The 24,633-nt window shown below is 35.1% G+C and overlaps 1 protein-coding gene across 5 annotated transcripts in view; it reads right to left on the reverse strand.

Moving 5' to 3' along the window:
* The window catches only part of WDR7 (WD repeat domain 7), a 247,568-nt gene that overhangs the window by 18,381 nt on the left and 204,554 nt on the right, over window positions 1-24,633 (reverse strand). For all 5 annotated transcript variants that reach the window (XM_087927448.1, XM_026715294.2, XM_026715277.2 and 2 more), the window contains one exon: window positions 20,970-21,069. In XM_087927448.1, the coding sequence (XP_087783574.1) occupies window positions 20,970-21,069 (100 nt within the window). The remainder of the gene's footprint in view (window positions 1-20,969; window positions 21,070-24,633) is intronic.

Consider the following 24,633-nt stretch of genomic DNA (forward strand, 5'->3'; position numbering starts at 1 on the left):
ACCTTTGTAAAAAAATCTTTATCTGCCTTTGAAAAGCAAGCTGAAATATTAAGTGATCTTTATTTACAGAAATAAAAATACATAACTAGTATTTTTTTAAAAAAATACGCCGAGGTAACAACTTTTTATGTTATTGACAAAGAAATAAGCCAGGCTAGTTGATTCTATACATTTTAAAAGAAAATAATATTTATTTACTCGGTGCATAAACTCCTGTGGCTTCCATGGCAAAAAAGATTTTCAGAAATATTAAATTTAAATTTTAAGAAAATCTGAACACTGGCAGTCTTGATTTTTTTCCTGTTTTCTATAGCTTATGTTTGTACAATCACAGTTAGAAATGGAACAAAAAGGCACTTCTATATAATTGACTTTTAAAGAAGAATTCTGTGAGCTGTAAAATGTAGTTCAGACATTTTGTGCACAAACACAACCAACAATTAAATACTTACAAGATTAACTGTCAAAATGTATCACTTTCACCTAATCAAGCAAGCTTCATGAGCTAGATGTTGTAAGTCTTTGTGAAAATATTTTTGCTGAATTAGAGAATTTCACACAATTGTCATTCTAATAATTAACATTAATCTGAAAAAGCACTATAAAAAAACAACATGGAACACAGGAACATCAATACAATTTTGCATTTAGCTCCATCATTCGAATATAGTATTTTAAGTGGCACACAGAGAGAAAGTTAAATCTGTCATATTTCTGATAAATAAATATGTTTTATACACTTTTATTATCAATGTCTTGGAATATTATTTAATAATTTAAGACTTAAGCAGGATAAATTATTTACAGAAAAAAATATGGATAATATTCCTGTTCTTTAAATGTGAGATGTTTCTGTAAAATCAATATATCCATAATAAAGCCCACCCAAAATAATTTAATTGATTGATTATATGCCATCAGATTGGCATTAACTCTTAAGAGACCATGTTACTAAAATTTCTCCATGAAAATCTGTCTTTTACCAGATATTACTAAACTGTTTATATATATTTTTTCACAATTGTCCCTTTGAAACTTCTATAATTTCCCATAAAGATCGGTACTATACAGGCTTCTTAAAATCCCACATTATCATTTATATTGTTCTAAGAAACTGTACCCAAGATTATTCTATTAAAAACATCTATATATGCCCTTTGGCTGTACATGCTTTTAAAGTAGAGCAGCACCATTACCATTACATATTTTTATATTTTACTTCTTCAAGTAGATTTGTTTCCCAAGTTTAAAGATGTTTCAGAACAGATGCCACTTTCAGAAGAGACTTTAAAATCAGAACCAGAACTACAACAACTTCAACAGTGAATCCACACTTTCCAAAAATATGAGAAGAAAAGCTTCAGGGAAAAATATAAAATATGCATATGACCCAGAAAATGATGCAGCCCATTCCGCATTTTAAAAATGTCGGATGTAAACTTTTTCAACCATTAGGGACCAGGTTTGCAAGGTAAACTGGTTTATTTTTTAAAACCAGACATTCAGAAGCAGAGAATGTCTGATATTAACCTGGTATTAAATTAATCAGTGTTAATCATGCAACTGGGGATGTAGACTTTTTTTTAGGAAGGGGAAGGGCAATGTTTTACTTTAGCATAAATCTACAGTCTTACCTCCTTGTAGATCCAAATATTTAAATATTGAGCATTTAAAAATTGGCAGTTTGAAAATATAACTATTTGCAAACCTTAAAGCGAGGTGTCCTGAGTTATTTTATGCTGAAGGTAAAACTGTGGAGATACGCTTTGAATGTTGTGATTATTGCTTATATTAAGGAATTGTGCCCAAAGTGGAAAGTTATGATTTCTTAAGAGGTGAGATGAATAAGCAGACCTTAGTGCTGCCAACTCATCTTCTGACTCAGAAGTGCACAATACCTTTGAAAGGACATGTGTGAATATGTATTTCCTACTTTGGTGTCTTATTCAAAGAATTCCTTGCAATAACCTCTGTCTCAGGGATCAAGCTTGTAGGTTGTCATGTTTCACAAAGACATCCGTCATTGCAGAAGGAAAGAATATGTGGCCGTAAATGTTCAGCATCACTTAACCCATAAGGTCTGGTCAAGTGTTTTCCCATAAAGCAGAATGCCATTTTATTTACACAGCAATTCCAGCCATTTGCAATTAATCTCTTGGAGCAAATCAGTTTTCAAAGAGAGATTCCAATAAATTCCCTCCTTTAAAAAAAAATCAATCTTATTTGTTTCTAACTCATCTTGAGGGAAGGAAGCATTTTAATTGAAGTCTCTTCTAAGCTCCAGAGACACAACCAGTCTGGGGTATTAGAACGCATCACCTGGATAAGATAAGCAAGGAGGTGCTTTACACCAAATTATTTTTTGCTTGAATTATAGCAGTGCTGCACCAACTCGGGCAACATACTTATGTATTTAAATTGGAAGCTGTTAATTGACAGAGTCATAAAATCCAGCATTTGAAAAATGCATTCTATCCGAGAGGCTTTGTTTTTTAACAACTAAATCGCATTTACTGAACAAGTGAGACAGTCAGGAAAGTAGCCAGCAATAGTTTTTCAATTCAATACCGCCAACCCCTCCAAATTTCTTGTCTGGATGGTACCTCTGGAGAAACTTTTTTTTAAAAAATGTTATCAGTCCCAAGAATTTTTACTGAACAGTTCTGCAGTTCTTTAGCAACACTAAGCTCTGGTGCTTTCCTTGTATACAGCTTAAGTAAATTATCATACCCTGCTTCAGGCACACTTTAATGAGGAGCGATGATGGAGGATGGGGAGGGAAGGACGCAGGATCAAGCATGATATCTATGGCTTTCTGGCATCTCATTGTCTCTGTGTGTAGAAGATTATGGAACTATTAAGACTGGGATCAAAATTGGTATGACTGCCCTCTTCCTATCCTTAAACATGGAGCTTACATGGTAGAAGAACGCCTGAAAGGTGCTTAGTTAAAATACATTTAATCTGGTGTCTGTTCTGTTTTCCAAGTCTAAACTATATGGATACTGATCAACATAACCAATGGTTTAATTCAATATACAGTATCTTTATTTTGTGGCAAGTGGAATTTAACCGCATTTGCAATCAGAGAAGAAAATTACCAGGGAATGTCTAAAACTAAAAATCAAGTGGTTGAATTAAATGCTTACTATTGCAGAAGTGAAACTTGGCTATCTAAACAAATTAGACCAGAAAAGCTCCTAGTGTAGAAGATATTCGGACACAAAATCTAGAGAAATACAGCTTGTTGAGTGAACATGGAAAATTTGGGGTGGTTTAAACTTTAAACCACCATGTTTGTTTACATCAGGGCTGTCAAACTCATGGCCCGCAGGTTGGATACATCACACACTGGCCAAGCCCATGCCCGGTTTAGCGAAGGGGAAAAAAGTCATGATACGTCATGTGATGATGTGAGTTTGACACCTCTAGTTTACATGAACTTTTTAATCCAATTCTTTATGCCAGAATGTTGGATCAGATAAAATGAGCTGCAAAATTAACTGTTAATTGTTGACTGAACAGGTCAAACCAAAAAAATTCCCCAACTGTTTTATGTATATGTTTAGCTCCATAGGTCACATATCAAAGAAAAAAACTAAAATGTTATCTTTTGGATCCTAACTTCTATGAATGAGCTCAACACCATGTCTCCAATGCTCATTCCAACAAGACATGTACCTGTCAGAAGAACCATGACATTGCACTATCCCTTCTTTTACCATTGTATTTGTACATGCATGATCATGACATGTCCATCAGAGAGTTGTAAGAACCAGGATTCTACGTAAGATATTCCAATTCCTACATGTGAATAATAAACATTCTTCTTTCCTTCTTTTTCTTATGTAGGTCAACTTTCTGGGTTTGAAAATAAGGAACAGGGCTGTCACTATAGCCGATATTATGATAAAGAACAATGATGGCACAGACTCTCATGCACCAAATGATTGAATAATTGAATAATTTCTGGCATTGAGCTGCCATATTATGCAAATACACTCTTAAAATGCTATTTGACCCAAAGAATTTCTCGCCTAAAGGCTGTTTCTTCCCCTGAAGCCATCAATTAGGGATTGCCACCCAATTACCATCAAATTTCTTGGAAGATATTAACTCCAGGATCTGCTCTTGGAAATAAATAAGGTACTTAACTCTCCATGCCTAACTTCAGTAAAGCTGCCACTCCACTGATAAGATTGAAATTGGCACTTCCGAGCTTTCTATGCTGGTTGTGTAGCTTAGTTCCAACAGACACATGCTAGAAATAGCAGTCACATGAATAAGAAATTAGAAGTTCCATACCAGCCTTAACGAGTTAACTGAATAGCTAACGTATAGTCCTGGCCGAAGTCTACTTCCAAACCAAGCCAATATACAAGAACCTATCCCCTGATTTTATTTTAAACATAGCAAGCAGAAGATTATATATGTCACTTTTTCCTAGCATGGTCAGGAAAAGCTTTTGTTGTACTTCGGTTAATCTTATGACTCAAGAATCTCCTACAGGACAACCTGAAAAAAATATCAAATTTTGTTAATAAGCAAATGCTATCAGCTTTTTATACAACTGGGTATCAATTTGTTTTTCACCCTAGAACAGCCAAGCATGTTGGAAGCAGAAGCCAAGGATGTGGAAGGGGTCTAATAGAAAGGTGCTCTCTACTATCTAATGATGTCCACTGGGACAACATGCCAGAGTATTGCTGAAAAAGAAGTACAGTAAATACTGACATTAAGTTTTAAACCTGGAATGATACTTGTATCTTGCTGTGCTCTCTCATTCTCTTGAAAACTCATTTTGTTTGAAAATTTTATTTTGAGATGGTGACGGCTTTAAACTTTGGAGCACTTTTCACAAAAGTTATGTAATTACTGGTTTTTCAATGTGCTGCCTGACAATATTCCATTTTTTACAAAGAATACTGAAAAGAAGATGTGGGTAATTATTAGCTTGCTTTTTCTGAGCTACTTTTGATCTTAAAAATTCAAAGGGACTTCTATTTGAAAAGCAGAAATGAGCTTGGCTCTTAGCAAGCTTCAGTGGGAAAGCTAAGTTGCTCTCTATACTTTAAAAATTCAAGCTGTCTCTAATCACCCTCAAATTGACGTGAACGTGATCACACATCACCAATCTCAGCCTGTTGGTTCTGCTTGGCCCCTACTACATCTGGCCAGTCAAGATCATGAAATCTGTTTTTGGGTTGCACAGTTTAAGCACAGTATAGGCACATGTCTCAAGTTGTTTTTCACAATCCATGTATGATAGCATGGAAAGAACAACCATTGCTTTCTATGGGTAATTGGAACCCTGACACAATCCTTAAATGAAGTGGACAAAGCAAAGGATGAGCAAAGGGAATTGGAGAAGGGAAATACTATTCAACCATTTCCAACTTTTTTTCCCCTTAAAGACTAAATTAAGCAATTTAGGAAGAAAGATTGTTCATTTGTTCTGCATCAATGTTCTGCATTTTGAGTATTATTTAATTTCCTCAAAATAATCACAGTAATATTTAACATGTAGGATTTACACATTGAAGGCAAGCAAAGAAGCTTGTACAATTGCATTTATACATTGTTGCCCTTGATGATTTCATTTTCAGCATTCAAATAAGTTTTACTTTAGATTGTGCTCATTAGCGTTTTGGATCAATTTCAAACAATACTTTTGATGCACGGATTAAAAAGTAATCTCACTGCAATCTCATAGCTTCACTTGAAAAAACAGTTTGGAAACTTTCCAAGAAATATTCAAAAAGAATTCAAAAACAGATATCCAAGGTTCAGATGTGCATCAGTGTAATGAAGTTCTCCGTTTGCTTTTTGGACGTGACAGAATGAATACCCAATTATTAACCACAAAACGCAGCGTCTTGTTTCTGAAAGGTACATCTCCTCAACCATTTTCCATGTTCTCGTAAGTTGCCTTGAATATGAATATGACAGAATTTACATTCTAAACGTCATTTCCAAATGACTCAATGTTTTTTTAAAAAACCTTATAATGTTATTTCTTTTTAATCAACATCAACTAACAATTCATCTGTGTTTCAAATAGGCCACTCAAAAATACACAACTAGCAGCTTTTCTATATTGTTTTGTTTTGTTTTTATTCCTGGCATTTTCCCACAAGTTCCGAGTCAGCTTTATTTTTCCAGGTCAATTGGGTGTTGATCCTTAGACTGATAGAATAAGAAAATTCAAATTCAGTCTATAACACTGGGTCCCTTCAAGGGGAAGATGCCTGTAGATTTATTGCATTGATCCACAGTATTCAAATATTTTGTTACAATTAAAAGAGCAGTAACACTGCCACATTAAAGACAGATGAGACATCCATAGTTGTAACCAGTAGTCTCAACAATATAGTTTTAGCTGAATGCTCTTTGTTGGCATAGCTAAGGATATAAAACAAAACAAAACAAAACCAAAATTTAGAAAATTGTACTCTCAAGTAGCAATAACACTTAGACTTATATACTGCTTCACAGTGCTTTTACAGCCCTCTCTAAATGGTTTACAGAGTCAGCATATTTCCCCCCACAATCTGGCTCCTCATTTAACCGACTTCAGAAGAATGGAAGGCTGAATCAACCTTGAGCTGGTGATGAGATTCGAACTGCCAAATTGCAGGCAGATGGCAGTCTGCAGTACTGCATTCTAAACACTGTGCCATTGCAGCTCTCTAGTAGATGCATTTAAGCATGTCCAAGTTTGATTGGGCCTAAGTATTTGTATCAGAAAAAATGTTGAACAAAGTTCTCAAAGTTCTCAAATTAACTATCCAGCAAAGGATAGTTAATCATGAGTGAAGTTGGAGTCTGGAAAATTGATGCAAACAGCCTGGAAAACACTTCAATTAACATAAACCATAACAGAGAAGAGCATTCTCATCCCCTTATGTAACAGGATAGCAAATAAGATATGCTGCACAGTTAGAGTCAACATCATTGTTACAGTGTTTCCATCCATTTCCCTCCAGTTTCAATGTGGTGAAGCTTTGGAGTCAACAGAGCAACCCAAATGTAGGCGCAAAAAGCATGTGTGAAGGAGAAATATTGTTATTGAGGGAAGCCCCCCTCCCTCCTAGAAGAATGAAATATATTGGGGAATATGAAAAAGGCAGGATAGAATATTTCCTCCAAAGGAGGAATAAAAAATCTAAAGGGAGGCAGAAACCAGCCCCAGTTTCCCTGCCCCAAGCAGAAACTGAGGAGGCCAGCTTTTAGAAATGCAGATTTGGAAATCCATTCAGAAAGGCTGAGTCAAGACTTGCTGGTCTAAGACCGTAATAAAGTTATATTCTATTCTATTCTAAGGCTGAGTCAAGACAGAAACTCAGATAAGCAACAAACAAAAGGTTAACAAAATTAGCTCAGACAAGCACCTAGGATTTGCATTTCCCCTTTTGCCTATACAGCCAGCTATGACCCTGACATAATCCCTACACGACATAGGAATCTGACAACAGTCAATAGAATATATGTTCTTTCACAGGAACTGGAAGCTCAAATACAAAACCCAAAGAAGGTATAAAACCCACCCATTCTCCACTCCATTTTGTTAGCTGCCCAGAATCACATGTGGTTTGGTGGTTCTGCTTTATCAGTAAAGAGAACCTTTCTTTCTAATCAGCCTCCAGACTCCATGTTTTCTCCAGTGCCTTTCTCCTGGCTTAGAACTGGACTTGGATATTTCTTCCAACATTATCAACCATTTATTGGGCCTGCCTCTTAAATATGCCTTTAAACCAAGAGAGGCAGGTGTAAATATTTAGACAGACACACACACACACACATACACCCCTAAAGTATTGGATATATATTCAAAAGACACACATATAATGGATCAGCTGGCTATCTAGCTCCTTTTGCAACAGCTTTGCAAAAATATACCTTCGGAAGGTGAAAAGCAAAATAAGAGAATACAAGCACTTCCGTTTCCTAAGGGAACCCAAAGCCCCTTGAAGAAAACCCTTGTAACTTTCAAATGTCATGTCTAGAGAAATATCATAGGTCATCCATTAAAAGAATAGAAAATAAGCTTGTCATAATTTTAAAATGTAAACACAGACGAAAATCCAACAGAGGAAAGCACACATAAAACAACGAACTCATCAGTGTCATACCAATTTCCTATAAATTCTCCATTGGGTGCAGAAGATATACTTGGAGAAGCTGCCTTTCTTAATAGACAGCTAGTTAACTTACTACTGACTAGGCTGAGTAGCAGTGGATTTCCAAGATTTGATGGGTATTCCCAGTGTTTTACAAAAAATTCACATTATTTGGAGGCATCTTATAAGTTTGGTAGTAAATGAAATTCACATGGATATGGGGGCAAGGCTATTTTTTACCATCACACCAGCCTTACCAGGAAAGCAAACATGTTTTACAAACTTGATTATTAGCACCCACTGAGATTTGAGTTTGAGAGTTCTGTTTAATGCCACTACTGGGGGAAAAAAAGACATATTCAATTGCATTTATCCCCCAGTTTTCACTAGATTTATTTACAAAATTTATTGAGTACTCAATCCAGCAACTATTTTTTTAAAAAAATATATGATTCCTTGACAAGAAAACAACAACAAGCAGTTATTGCTAATGTAAGTAGAAAATAAAGGCACATATCCATGTGGTCAGTTCATTACAGCAGTAATTTTTTTTTATTTGAACTAGATTTGGTTTTCTTTTATACTGAATGATGAAAAGGATCTCTCTCTCTCTCACTTTGTATGGAGAGAGAGAGAAAGTCAAACACAAAAAGAGAGAAAAATATTAATGAGAACTGCAGAATTTGTGTCAAAGCGTTTAGCAAAAACCTTGACCACAGATACATGACACAAACAAACATGTTACTCTTAAATTCATAAATAAATTGTTTATGTAAAAGGCACCAAAGCCTACAATCATTGATCTATTAACACGTACCAAGAAAAAAAATTAAAATAATACAGGGATTTTGCATCTCAGTCCTAAGCTGAAGTCCACAAGCATGTTGCAATAATATCAGTAGCTGTGATGCTGTATGTTTATCATGAGATAATCACACCCCTGGAGGATTAAAGGCACTCAGCTGAACCTTGTGCCTCTGAACACACTTGGGGTGCCATTATCTGATGATAACCCTACTCTCTGTCAAGCCTTATTGCTTAATTAGGGTTTATGAAGGTGATAACAAGAGTAAAAAAAAAATCAGATGAACACCACCCAAGACTACTGATACCTTAATCAACTTAAATCTAGCAGCTGAAAATAGACATGACCAACAAAAGAGCATATAATCACTTAGCAGTAATTATGTTCTATAGAAGAACGCATCAGCTGATAAGTGATGTGGAAATTCCCACACTTAATCATTTTGTTCAGTCAATGGTTTTGCGAAAGGAAATTTAATGTGCACTTAAGAAAACATTAAGGCAGCCTTTGTGGGCAAAAATGAATTCTCCTAATCTAAGGTTTAAGCAAAAAGGGGTGCAGGAGAAAAACATTCAAGAGCACAAATAGATAGACCTCCCCTACATCCTCAGCATCAAAAATGCTTCTGAGCACACAGAACATTTGTCTGTCAAAAATCTAGGCCTTTTGTTAATGTTCTGTAAAGTCTTTTCTTATTTGCAGATGGAACACGCTCACTTGGAACTGCTTTCCAATTCACAGCGAAACATCAATTATCTTTATCAAACAACAATATCTCATCGCAGTCCATTATCAAGATGGAGTCTTATTTTAACTGGACTGCAGCCCTATCTGTATATCAAGGCAGGCCACGGTGGCAGAGAGTGAGTGAAAGCCTGTGAAATAATCAATAATAATAATCAAATTGTGGCCGACAGGTTGTGAGGATGGAAGTTTTTGATGAAACCTCAACCTTTCTGTGTGTGTGTGTGTGTGTGTGTGTGTGTGTGTGCAGATGATAAGGTTTAACCTTTACAATACCTGATAACTATGACTGAGAAGAAGCAGCCCACCATGCATATAAGTGAAGCTGGACGTTCAGGAATTGCATCATTTGACTGAACAGCATTCTTTGTACATACAGGACTAAGAAGAGCTCTATCAACACAATAATAAACCACACTGCAAAGTATTTTGGTGTTGATGGGATTTTGGTCGGGATTAATAACCCCCAAAAACAATGTCATAGTGTTTTAATACTATCAATGGGTTTAAGCAATATGCCTAAAAGTTAGAATCCAGGCAGTTATGATATTGAGATTTCTCTGTGGTTTATAATAAAAAATAAAACCAAAGAAAGTGAAAATAGCCAAGAGTGATGGGAGGTCCATTAATCTATTAAATAAATAAAAATAAAAGCAAACAAATGGATTTATATTGATAGTGAGAGGGACAGCATATTAATTAATTAACCAAATAAACAAATAAATAAAAGCCAGTCAGGGATTTTTTTAAAAAGACTACAGATGTGCTCAGACTGGTAGTAAATGAACCCAAATTTTCACAGTGGTGTCATTAAGAGGGAGAGTCATATAGAAAGAGGCATTCCCTCAGAGGTTGCATTACATTTTGTGGCTTTGAAGATTTTAAAAATTGCGCTAATTGTTTCATCCAGAAACCAAAAGACAAAAGCATGTATATTTTTGGCAGATGTACAACGTGACCCCTTTAAGATCTTCCAGAGGCCAATGTGATCAATCTACGCTCAGTGTATTGTCATTGAAACTTCTGGAATGAGACACATAGGAAACTAATTACAATTATAGTAATCAGATCTGGAGATTATCAGTTTGTGTTATTATTATTTTTTCTTGTATACTAAATCAAGAAGATTGGGAAAGCAAAGTTCTTACACTATCACAAGAAAGCAGCTTGATACCAAATCAGTCTGTGAGCAAAAAAAGAGAGACGGGTAGACAATGACCTATAGTTCCATACATTGCTTAAGTGGGAGAAGAACACACAAGAATTTGAACATTGGTGTCTCTATAAATAGAGCTTGTGTTGTGCTTGATACACTACAGTTGATGTAATATGTGATGGCCTTATTCATTTTGCCAGAATAAGCCTATTTATCAAAATCTTGTAGTTTTGCAATTTCTTGCCAAGGCTGACACGGTTAAAATTGTTCCTGGCAAATGTCCCACTCAAGAAATCCAAATAGTAATGCTCTTTTGGGGACAATCCAAATCACCCCATTGTTTGGAGATTTACCATCTCTCTGCATACAGATAATCTCTTATCTAATCCTTTATTAAGTGGGCAGAATACAGTCAGACACCATTCCCTAAATATATGACAGAAATCAGATTTAGGTATCATCAGCACACCGACAACACCTAGTAGGATTTCCTACAATCTCTTTTGATCAGTTGCATGTATCAAAGCACTATCAAAAAGTCCTGAAAATAGAATAGAATCTGAGGGACCCAAATCATTTCCCCCTGTTTTCTTCAACAATAGTCTCAGAGTGGCACCATCTGCATTCTACCTTTAAGAAAAACAAGGAACCACTTTGAATTACTTCCTACTCCAAAGTTTCTCAAGCAATTCAAAAGGATACCATTTTGAAAAACAACAACCAACAAAAAGTCCTAGTTAGATATGCTTGCTGCCTTTGGCTACTTATAAAGTAATAAAAGCAGGATAAAAATCTAATTAAACAAAGAAACTTGATTTGAAGCCATTTTGAAATGGGCCAAAATCTAGTCATGCAGATGTTTTTCTTCAACCTTATTGGAAATGGTTTTAGAACTTACAACGCATTGTAAAGAACACACACACACACACACACACACATTCCCCTGTAGATTCTCTGTAGTTAAAAAATAGATAAAATATTAGAAGGGAAGTTTAACAAGCATATTTTAGGTTTACATGATTTTTCTTTAAAAAAACAACACTGAATGCAGCACTATGTAATCAGGTTGTAAATTCAGAAAGAGTTGACATTACATAGGCAAATACATATGATCTATAATTCTTAGAACAGCTGATATTAAAGAATTCTTGATAAATAAAACACTAAATCCTTGCAAACTATGATTTTGGTTAAGACAAACTACCTGTGTCCGCACTCTATCTTCCTCTCTTACAAATAATTTTTCATTTTACAACCTTCACCTCTGTCAAACCAAAATTTCAACTATGAACAGACTCATATTAACTAGTACATTTAATTGTTCATAACATACTATTTTTTTGATCAAAACTAATTACTCTGAGAAAGAATTATCTATTTTCTATATTTCCAATACTTTCTAAAAACAGGTTTCCTTTGTTAATGCACAAGTTATCTGTTATTATTCATGTGAAATACTAACAAATATGTTTCTCATGGCCACATTGCCACTAATAAATTATTTTTGCAAACCTCAAGATTTAAAAACACATTTAAGTGCCAATAAGAATATTTAATTTTTAAAGAAGTTTTGTTATTTATTCTAGTAACTCAAAATTTTTAATCTCTCATCAATAAACTTGGAATTAATTTAAACTGATATAATTCAATCCCTCCCTTTTAAAACTAAGAGATGGGAACAATATCTCCATCTCATTGTAAGGAACTGACTGAAGCAATTTTTGCAGAAGCATACAAATACATTTCTTACATATCTTAGAAAGGTATCTGTACCAAACCTCTTGCTCCTAAACTATTTCTAAAAACCTCTATGAATTAATCCAAGTTTACAGAATGAATATTGCAAGTATGTGTGTGTGCATACACACAAACACCTCACTGCATAAATTGGAGGGCAAATTTAAAATAGCAACAACGATGAAGACTGTGATAACTATTTAATGAAAGACAAAGCGCATGATGATTCATTCAATAATGCTAACCATTTTTTAAATGACTGCAGTGGGGCATTGCTATATCTCTCAGTTATGCTTACTGTCCTGTTCATTTTCAGTTGCACAATTTGCCAATTCTTTAAAAATAACATTTTTGTTCTAAATTGTAGACATCTGCTCAAGGCCTTCACAATGCACAAAATCTTAAAGCATATAGGTCTCTGTCCAACATATAATAAACGTTATCCAGAAATGCAGCAGTTGTACTAAAGCCAACATCAGTTGCTTTCCAGAGCTGAGTAGCAATAAGATAGTATGTTTTATTATGAGTGTCATGGAGACGGTGTGAAAAATCAAGAGCCACAGGCAGTAAGCAGCAATGGGTCAATAATGTTCACAGAGACATTGTGTGGATAATCAACAACAAGGCTTTAGGTTCTCTATGCAAACAGCTGAAGGGCAAATCAATACAGCCATGGGAAGGACACTGCCTTGTTCTACTTCCCACAATACACTACCCACCACTATAAGAAAGAACCCTAAAAATGAAATGAATTCTAACTTCATCTACAGCAAGCACAAAGCAGTAGCAAAATAAAAGTAGTTGCCATTAAAAGCACTGTACTGTATATAGCTGTTTTTAGAAGAAAAAGGAGGGGGGAAGCCCTAAAGTACAGACCTTAAACAGACCTTAATAATGAGTGATGGCTGTAAGACACAAAATGGTGTGTACTCTGAATACTTAGTGTGTGATACCAGTTTGCCTCTTGAAAGCATTATAAAGAGCTTCTCTTTTGTCAGCTGCATCTTTCTGCCTCGATTCCAACCAAGTAATCAGGATCATTTAAGTCTTTGGAATTAAAGAGTGAAAATGAAGTCAAAAATCAATTGGTTTTGTAATTATGTTGGTCATAACAGCTTTACATTTGGGGACAAGTATGTACAATATGCTACAAAACAAATGATTTAAGTTATTGGGATGATATTGAAATGTATATTATAGTTGCCAGGGGCAATATTTTGTGTGTGTGTAAAAATATATAAAAATACCAAGCTTTTAAATAGTTGAAGTTAATTATTTTTTCAGTAAAACAACATATTGGAAATATTGTTAATGTATTACATTTCGGAGCAAAGTTGGTTCTTTATTCCATCAAAGATTTAATCATCAAATGCAGTCTCTACTATGTGGCCCCATTCAATTAAAGCATATAAAACTAGCCTGTTTCAGAAAATTTTGATTGAAAGTATCTATTTTCTTTTCTCATTCAAACAAACAAAGCTTGCTAACTACCTTGCTTCTTCATATTCTTGAAATACTGCTGCTTTTTGGGGACACTGTATTTGGCATATCACGAGAAAAATCACAAAAGCAATGTAGCTAATTAAAAACATATTGTCAGCTTACCACTTGATATGATTTTGAGGACTGTATATGAAAAATTAATATAGGAATTAATGCTTTCTGCACGACAGGAATATATGGAGAACTCTAAATGTTAACTAGAACTATGATTAATGCCCATTACCCTTCAAAACTGCTTTTTAAAATTATGTCTTCTTCAATTATATTACTAAGTAAAACATAAACCAAAAATAGCCTTAATTCTTTCAGGCTTTGCTTTTGTAATATAATTTTCAACAAGTCTATTGCTTATTTTTTTATGAGGTGCTATATTCTTATGAAGTGAAAGAAGAAATATATAGGTGTGTGCATCCTATTTAATTGAAGCTTGGACCTCTCATTCTCTCATCCCCAAACACTCTCATATCCTAAAACAAATTCAAAAGATTCCATTATGAGAAGTAACAATTTATGAACAGAAGAGAAAAAGTTATAATCTAAAGTCACTCATTTTTCTATAAACTACTGCTGCCTAATTTATTAGATTTGTACCCAGCCATAATAAACCAACTCTTGAATCTCACTTTTCTAGTTAAAGTGAAAGGAAACCAATACTTTCTGGTTTTTGATTTACCCTTGGAGTTTTGTAAGAAACCGTGTTGGACACTAGATTTAAATTGCAGAATTGAAAAATGATTGGCTAGAATCAGCAGCAGAGTCTGGAAACTGGCTGAGCATGCCAGATGTTGGCCTCAGCAATGGCCTTCGGTGTGAGAATTCAGCTCTTTCCTCACAGAAGGTTCTGTGGACTGAACTCCACTTGAATTGGGATGCTACATTCATTTCATAAATACATATAAAAAATAATACGTCTTATGGTTTCCACAGAACAGGGCTCGGTGAAAGGAATCTGAACCATTTTGTTTCAACATCCACCTGATCCTATCAGATTTTGTTTTTTCAAAAGAAAAGAAATGGGTTACACTGAATAAATGGATAAGTTTTCTAGTGACGCTATACCTGATGAACAATTTAAGCAAGGGAAGAATGGGGAATCACTTTTACCAAAAAAAAAAATCAGTATTTTTGGTTGTTGTTTTTTAAAAGGCAAGATACGATTACAACTCAGTTGGCAACTTGAGACATTTTTATAGAGGTGCATATTCTGAATGGAGGAAGGTGAAAATCTGTCCTCTAATTCATTCACAAACAAGGGCCACAAGGAACAAAAGGCGAACACCCCTCCCCACACACACTATTAAGAGCAGGAAGAACTACAGTAGAAACTAAAACTGATAATGGTGCACGTGGCAAGATCTTAAGCAGCTGGAGCAGATCAAAATATGCAGGAAGGCAATTCCAAGAAGTATAAGTGGTCATTTTAAAAGGAATAAATCATGCTTCCACATCTAGAGTTACAAATTGGGTCAAACTGATCTGTGCTGCCAACTAACAACAAAGTGCTGAGCAAGCCATTAAGGAAAAGCTTTCCCAAGTGTGTCACACCATTCATTTCAACACGTAGCATTGATTCATTGTCGGCTCAGGTTGGGAGTATGGGGACACTGAAGGAGGTCACGTCTGCACAATTTTTTTTTAAAAGTGTCATATATGATGTGTCCAGTGCATTCAATTTATTTGACACACAAATCTTTCACCTGGCTTGGTTTTTTTCAGCATCAGTGGGCATCCAGGCAGAACTAGGATGGGATATAGACAGTATGACCTGACATGTGTGTTGCTGGACAACAGAAGTAGGATGGGGCTATTGTGCTTATGGCCTCCTTTAAAGGATTGTTATTGCCATCCTGGACACTAGAGAACACATCCCTGATTGTATAGTCCTTATATTTATATGACATAAAAGGCCCATCTAGGCTTCTACAACATCATATTCTCATTTTGTAAGACTCTGTTTTAAATCAGAAGCAGCCGGTGGTACTTGTAATGAGGGGTTCTGCGAATTAAATTTTTCCTTTTGGAGCGGCACTGCGTATTTTCTAACAGGAAGAGTTTAAAAAGTTAAATGACTGTGATAATCGCCATTTTCCCAATTATGAATGAGAAAAGAAAATGAGTAAGTTTTCTAATTAACATTTCCAGCATCGATGGCATTAAAAATAAAGGAGTTTAGGTTACAAAGGGGATTCGAAATGAAATGGAAAGAATTTTCCAAATGCAATACTATGTTTTGTTGAATTCCAAATAAACTTATAGCAGGATCCATGCTCTAATCAGTCAGATTAGGATCCTATTTCAACAGAGAGCAGAGAAAGAATTCCCTTCTACCCAGTTGATCTCTAGCATTTGAGACTCAGTGGAAGTTCTTGAATATGGATCTTTTGTTTAATTATTAGGCCAGTTATCATCCTGGATGAAGTTTATGAGAGGAATTCATTATATAAAGTCCAGTAAGGCGGTACTCAGATTTTCCTCCATAAATGTGTCTATTCTGTTGTTAAAATTACATTAGTTTACAATCACTATGATATTTGGTTGTGATACATTTCTAAATTATCTTTAATGTTTGCTAGAATGAATGTTGACTGTTTCCTAGTATGATTTGATTGCTTATTGTACCCTATGACTATTATTAAGTGTTGTATCTTATGATTCTTGACTCTTGACGAATGTATCTTTTCTTTTATATAGACTGAGAGCATATGCACCAAGACAAATTCCTTGTATGTCCAATCACACTTGGCCAATAAATAATTCTATTCTATTCTATTCTATTCTATTCTATTCTATTCTATTCTATTCTATTCTATTCTATTCTATTCCATTCCATTCCATTCCATTCCATTCCATTCCATTCCATTCCATTCCAATGTTTGCTATATTGGTACTGGTTTTAAATTTTGTTTGCAATACTAAAAGTTTAGTAGAACAAAGAAAATGTGATTCAAAATGAATATAATTATATTTACTACTACAACAGCCACCACCACTACTACTGAACAATATATTTAATAAATCCTTGAAAATCCATCATTGTGGATGGCTTCCATGACTATTTATTGTTTAAGGTTTTCAAACAAATTGTTTGAAATATAGGGTAATTTTCTTTCAGGTAGTATTTATAGCCACATTCAGATAAGTTACTCATGTTTTAGATTCAACAGTTTGCCTTCCTGTGAAATGGGATTTGGCTAAAACAAAAGAAAAAAAGGCTAAAATAGATGAATGTATATTTTGGGGCTCTAACCTCACTTTTGCCTTGTATTCTGTTGAAAAGTTATTTATCTGTGATTGTTTTAGAAGCCAAATAAATCTTATTCTTCTACAGTGAGCTTCCTCAAAATTCAAATACAACCACCAACTTACAGATATGTGCAGTTTAGTCTTCTAACTCTTGATTTTTTTTCGTTTTAATAATGTGCCATTTCTACTTACTATAAAATATCTGCCCTTCCTTTCTTCTTTTTAAGATGGTTTTTCAGAAAATGGTAGGAAAATCTCTCCAGGTTAAATTGTACTTACAAATGATAGTTGGCAGAATACAATTCTGATCCTTTTCACCTCATTTACAGTACAACAGGCTGGTCTGTACTGGCCCGAATATATCCATTTTTGAATGTAATTGTCCACATATTCCAGCAGCAAACACAAAACCCTTAGTAGGTTTCCAAGTAATTGCAACTAAACAAAATGCATAGTAGTTTCCAATAGGTTCTAATTTGCAATAAATATGCTGTATCTCCTTCTTCCCTTTTATCCTTGAAATTTCTTCAGTAATATCTCCTCCCGTCTTTGTGTGGTACATTGTCTGTCCCTGCTACTAAAACCCATCAATGTAATTTGTTTCCCTGCTTCATTATAACTGTAATATCCTTTCAGTTTTTCATTCAGTGAGCAGCAATTCCTTACTTCCACCTTTCTTTGCGCTTAGGATAAACCTTTTGCTGGCATCGCTAAAATGACCTCTTGGATCCTGGTTCATGGAAATGAATATTTTTATAGATTTGCCAACATTTATATGCTGTGTCCTCTTCTAATTCTTCGTGTTTTTTCAAAATATGAGATAAAACACATTAGTAAAAATGTAATACCCGTCCATAAGAAGCAAAAAAATGTCCCTATTAAGAATATTAAATAACTTTGTAAACATATAAATAATTTATAAATAAATGTATAAAGAAAGAAAGAACATTAAATAACTGTAAATGTATGAATATCAAATGTCTCTGAACATTCCCTTAGAGAAGATTTAACCTTGAGGGTCAAGCATATCCAAAGAAGTGGACTGAATCTTTAGGTCTGTGATGGCGAACCTATGGCATGTGTAATAACTGTCAACACTGAAGGTTGCTTAAAAAAGGGGTATTTTTCTTTGCAACATATTCCTGTCACTGGAGAATCATCAACTACATTAAACCGAATTGTTCTCATAAATGGTATAGCCACATCTGTGGAGCGCTTGCCTCACAATCAGGAGGCTGTAAGTTTTATCCTAGGTATTGGCTAATATTTGGAATAGACTCTCCTGCTCGAGCAGGGGGTTGGACTAGATGACCTCCAAGGCAGGGGTGGCAGTTCACACCTATTCACTAGAACTGCTTGTTAACATTCTAAGCAGTTCGGAGAACCTGTTCTTAGAAGAAATTAGTGGCCTAATCCTGTAAGGAAGGCAGGAAGGAAATATTCTGGTGTTGCTTACAGAATCTGCCTCTCCATTAACCCTTCTTGGCAGGACTAGACTTCCTGTCTCAAGAACGTCTCCGGAATTTTTCCCCCCTCCTTTGCTGGTACTTTGCTTGTGTGGAGTGACCATTCAAAGTTACAATGGCACTGAAAAAAGGGTCTTATGACCATTTTTCATACTTACGACTGTTGCAGCATCCCCACAGTCATGAGAGGCCAGGTGAGGAGATGCGTGCCTCAATGTGACTGATATTGAGTTGGCCACACCCAGCCAATAACATGACCACCAAGCCACATCCACCCAGTCACATGACCACCAAGCCACGCCCACCAACTAAGCCACACCCACAGAACCAGTTGTTAAAAAATTTGAATCCTACCCCTGCTTCAAGGTCCCTTCCAACTCTGTTTTCTATGATCATGGCCTTGGTTTAGTTGAACTAATTTAACAATAGATGCACGTGAAACAAAACGTTGGTATATTTTTAAACCAGCTGAGGTTAATCCACAGGATGCATACCAGAGGACTACTGGAAGAGGAGAAAGAGCAGATATCCAAGCATGTCTATTAAACAAAAGGCAAAGCAAGCCAGAAAGAAGATTTTCTTGCTAGATTCAGCTCTTTTTTTGTCATTTAGGTAAGAATACTCTTTTAACCTTCATTACCCATTTTTAACTTAGACAAATTTTGAAATCTATTATGTGGAGCCATTTTTCTAGCACCGGTGGTCAAAGCAGAATTCTATATGTCTACCCTATGGATACATTAGCAAATAAATTATTAAAAAGCGAGATATAGAATCAAAACCGAGAACCAACAAAGAATTAAAAACATTTTTTTTTTGGTTGGTAAGGAGAACAAAGCACAGAAAACAAAAGATGTACAAAATGTGAATGGAAAGTTCCCACGAAAATACATCAGGTCTTCCCTTTGAACACCAACTAATATTATGCACATTTTGAGAAACAGGAATTGAAACTGCACCAATTAAATTATATAATCTTTCAGTAAGAGACTAATTTGTTTAATTTAGGAGTAAGGAAACTGCCGATATTAAGGAGACTTATGAAATTAGTTGACACTTGACGATTAATAACTAGACTAGAGATTGATGCTTGCTATATCTGAACACGAAACTGTATTTCAATAGTTTACCAGCCCATCAATTGTATTTCTTTAACAAAATTGCACCATTCAAGAGATGTAATTAGTTAAACTGTGAATAAACTTCTCTAGGCTGTCCAGATTAGGGTTTTTTTTAAAAAAAACAAAAAACGATGGTTCTTTGGAGGATCAGAGATCTATATTTTAAAACAAATGGAACATTCGTTCAGTTTACTAGTTAATTTAAGAAATTAGTGAAACAAAGAAAATGTACCGAAGATTAAAGCTGCATTTTTAAACAAAGCTGAGATTGTGGTTATGTACCACGCACCAAATATAATTAATAATTAGACATTATTAACCATTGCAGCTGCAAGAGTCCAAACTTGGTTTAGATAGATACAGACATGTCAGGATTAAAATGCCTAGAAAACACTGGGAAAAATAAGCCCCAGGACTTTTTTGAATCATGGTTCCTGGCAATGTGATAATGTCAGCACATGTCTCATAAGATTAGGTACCTTTTCTGTTCATGCATTTGTGGAAAGCCCTAGAGAGCTTTGACCCAATTAAGAATCTTTATAGCCCATTCTCAAATATGATTACTCAGAGGTTTTAGTAAATGTTTTTGCGACTGCATCTTATTTGACTTACTTTGGTGACAACTATCACTGATCTCTTTAGTGACTCTCAATGTTGAGAATGGAATTTGTATTTAAAAAAGAAAACATCTCAGTAAATGATTCCCAGGAAGCCATTCGCAGATATGCAACACAAAAACTGATGTAGGGAAAAACTGAGCACTGTGTGAGAAGTTTGTGGTGTGTGTGTGTGTTTGTGTGTGTGCATGTGTCCGTGTGTGTGTCCGTGTGTTTCCGTGTGTGTGTGTGTGTGTGCTGGACAGCTATTATTAACCCATCTGCACTCACTATTCAGTTACAAGCAAACAAAAACAGTGAGACTGTATATACATTGAGTCCTTCATTAAACTATTGATTCCCCTTAGCATTATCCATAACGTTCCAGCGACTCAGCATGTCAACTGGTGCAGAGCGAGTCACTTTCCTTTCAATACTTCTGCAGTTTAAAGAGAGAGGATCATGATGATTTATTTACCTGACATTTTCCAGTCCGGATGTCATAGAGGGCCACTGAACCATGGCGAGATCCAACTGCTATTCGATGACTCCGCTCGTAATAGCTGACCATGTAGAACCTGAATTGGACATCAGAACAAGGAAAAAGTGAGATCTGATTGGACTGTGGACAAGATGTAAAATGGCGGGGTTGAGGAGGGTTTGGTTGTATTTTTTGTTTTATGTTGCTTATACATATCAATTTGTGAACAATGTGATACCTGGATATCATACGTTTTAGTACAAATAAACATATTATTACTCATAGTTATTACATTTCATTTTCATTGTTTCATATTGTTTAAACATATCTAATACTACCGCCATTCAATTTCTAAACCTCCCTCTTTTTATTATATCTTGTTATATTAATATATATATATTATTGTTCCCCTCTTATTTCTATTCTAACTTTTATTCATGTCACCGTAATATTCAAAGACATTTCTTTTCTATCTTCCATCTTTCACTGCTCTGTTATTCATATTTTCCTTTTTTAAGTCTTCACATCTGTATATATTAAAGTTTCATCCTTCATTCTTTCATTGTTCAGTGTTTCAATGTACAATTCTTATACCAACTGCAATATCATTTAAACATATAAGGTAGATCTATTTATATTCTTTCCATTCATCTAATCCATGTAATTCCACTATTAATACACATGCTTATATTAAAATATATTCTTTCATTATCTAATTACTCATTTTATTATTAATATTTATATTATTATTAATTTTATTATTTCACTGCTAATCATTAATTACACCATTGTATTATTTCAATATGTTAACAATACCATCATTCATTCTGTAGTTTTCCAAAGGGGTTTTTGGTTGTTGTTGTTTTACCATGTTTGGGTAGGTAAAGGAAGTTCTAAAAAACCAAGCTTTTATTTTACAATGCATCACACCACCATGGTGCCATCTTCTCATTTCCCAGAATCCTTTGTGACAAAAAACAAAATCTCTTCAGCTTCTTGATAGGAACTCAAACACCTTAACCCCGTGTTTGAGTTCCAAGAAGCTGAATAGATGTTTGGCAAACTGGGTCCCAAAGGATTCTGGGAAAGGAAAAGGCGGCACCATGGCTACGTGTGATGCACTGTAAAATGAAAGGCTGGTTTTAGAATAAATTATCCCGAAACCCGAATAAATTATCCTGAAACCCGAATAAATTATCCTGAAAAACAGGATAATCTCTGATCTTTCCTACATTAAATACAGCACGACCAACAGCTGCTGAAAATTTTGAAGGCCTCGTGCTCTAAATTTTACCCATGTATATTTCCACCTAGGTTCTCAAATGGTTTTCTTGATTTATTTGTGATATGATTTTTTTTAGTCTTCTTTTGGCACATAGGCCATGCAAGAAGGCCAGCAGTAAAACAAAGATAAAATAGTTAAATTGAAAAGAAAATAATTCAAAATCATACCAATCTCTCTAATTTAAATTGTCCTTTTATTCAGTTGTTTTCCTGTCTAGGTAAATACTGCTATTTCTTTGCATGATATATGTACATGCCATTTATTTTGTTGGCTTTATTATGTATTGTGTTCTTCATTACAGCAGACAGAAGCTTCAAGCAAGAAAGCCTGTTCTCTTTCCTCCACTTTTCCAAGAGAAAATCTTTCTTGTCCCTTTCCTCTTCCCACTATGCAACTCCACGCTTTTAAGAAAATATAGCAGCTCTCCTGACCTGTCTACTTCCGATATCTGCCACAGCCTCCTCATATAAATTCAAATTAGTCCTTCTTTATATCTTTTATTCACTCAGTGTTATATGCGGCCAGATGACTGCCAGGAATATAAATCCTTCCATCGTCCACCATTCAGTCAGAACTGAAGAAGCTTCTTGGACGAGAAGCAAAATGATTTCAAGGAAAAACAAAGTCCAGTTGCCTTTTTTAAAAGCACCTTGACCTGGATGACTGAGATGGATGCTTGGCTACCAGCCAGTTGCCAAGCATCTGAATTTTTGACCAGAGGATGCTGTAACAGATGCAAATGTGAAAAATGGTCACAAGTCACACTTTTTCAGGGATGTAACTTCAAATGGTCACTAAATGAACTGTTGTAAGGTGAGGACGACCTGTATTTTGGACCAGAACTGTCGAGATTTAAGTTTCTAATCTGCCTTTTTAACCAGAGAAGTTCACAAGATGACTCTGGGCCTGGCAACTTCTGTCAGCCCGTCCTCCTCACTGTGGCAGAGAAAAGAAAAAAGAAATGCTACGTGTGCCTCCTTGAAGTCGTTGAGGAAAGGGTGATATAAATCTAACTAACCAACCAGTAATTACATTAAATAAAATTACTGCTACAGCGAAGCAGACATTGTGCATTAATCAACGTATCAGGACCGTTACACGGAGACAGCTTTCAAATTAATGACATTAAATATGGTACATTTTCTGTGAATTTCTGCACAAACATTTTTATTGTTAATATAGTTACAGGAGGAAAACTGTCATGTAATACAATTTAAGAGGCAATTGAAAGCTTTTGACCTTCCTTGTAGAAAAGAAAAGGATCTTCTCTAATTTGAAAACTGAGAGGGATTTCAAATAGGTCAACCATTAAGGATTACAATACTGGGCCAAATGGAAATCTTGGAACATGGACATGGGAGAAGCATCTGCAGCAAATGAGCTTGGTGAAGCCATATATAGAGACAATAAAGACAGGGGTAATATTTTTCCTCTATTGGATAGTGCTATAATCTTCAATATAAACCTGAATTTATCTGGTTTACCATCTGCTAGAGTTACACTGGATGGATTACTCAGGAAAAACTATTCCCATTTATTGGGTCCTTATCCGTCTTGCAAAAAAAAAAAAGATATCAGAAATGTTCAGTCTCATTAACTCTAATGAGTGATTAATACCCTTAAAACATTCTTTTAAGATTGGAAGAATGCTAAAAGTATCAGTTATCAATCAACCTCTTCTGTATATCATGAGTGCATGATAAAGATCATTCGAATTAATTTCAGATTGATTTTGAGAAAGTTTGGTCTAGGCAACAGGCTGGAAAGTGGCTGACCATGAGTTCTAGTCCTGCCTTAGCTATGAAAGCCAACTGGATGACCTTGGCACCAATCTCTCTTCTCAGCCCAACTCATCACACAGAGTTATTGCTGTGGGAAAATAGGAAGAGGAATGTGTGTTGGATATGTTCACTGCACTGAGATATATGTATGTATGTATAAATAATAAACAAATGAACACACAAATAAATACATTTTTCACTCAGATTTTGGTGCTGAAGTGTTCTAGTTCCCTCACAACCCAGTGTGAATTTATTCTTAATCTGTTGAAGGATTGTATTATAGGAGCTCAACTGAAGCAAGCAGGGTATGGCCAGATCCAAAAGTGAAAATCCATGTTTGTTCTTTAAAATCTCTTTATTTTTCCCCTCTCTAATAAATGGATGTTTAGAACACGTCCAGATGCTCTTACCATATTTCTCAAATGTCAAGTTGTCCTTTGCATGGGGCTTCAAGCAGGGCAAGGCTGCCTGAAATTAGCCCAGGGGCTACAAAATAATACTCTTGATCAAGTTAACCTTGTTATCTATAATATTATCACAAGGCATTTAATTTATCAGTTTAAGTATCTGAAAGTATTAAAAACTACCTCAGAAA

The sequence above is a fragment of the Pseudonaja textilis genome, chromosome 2, assembly GCF_049901715.1.
Source record: "Pseudonaja textilis isolate UNSWEBS1 chromosome 2, rPseTex1.2, whole genome shotgun sequence".
NCBI lineage: Eukaryota > Metazoa > Chordata > Lepidosauria > Squamata > Elapidae > Pseudonaja > Pseudonaja textilis.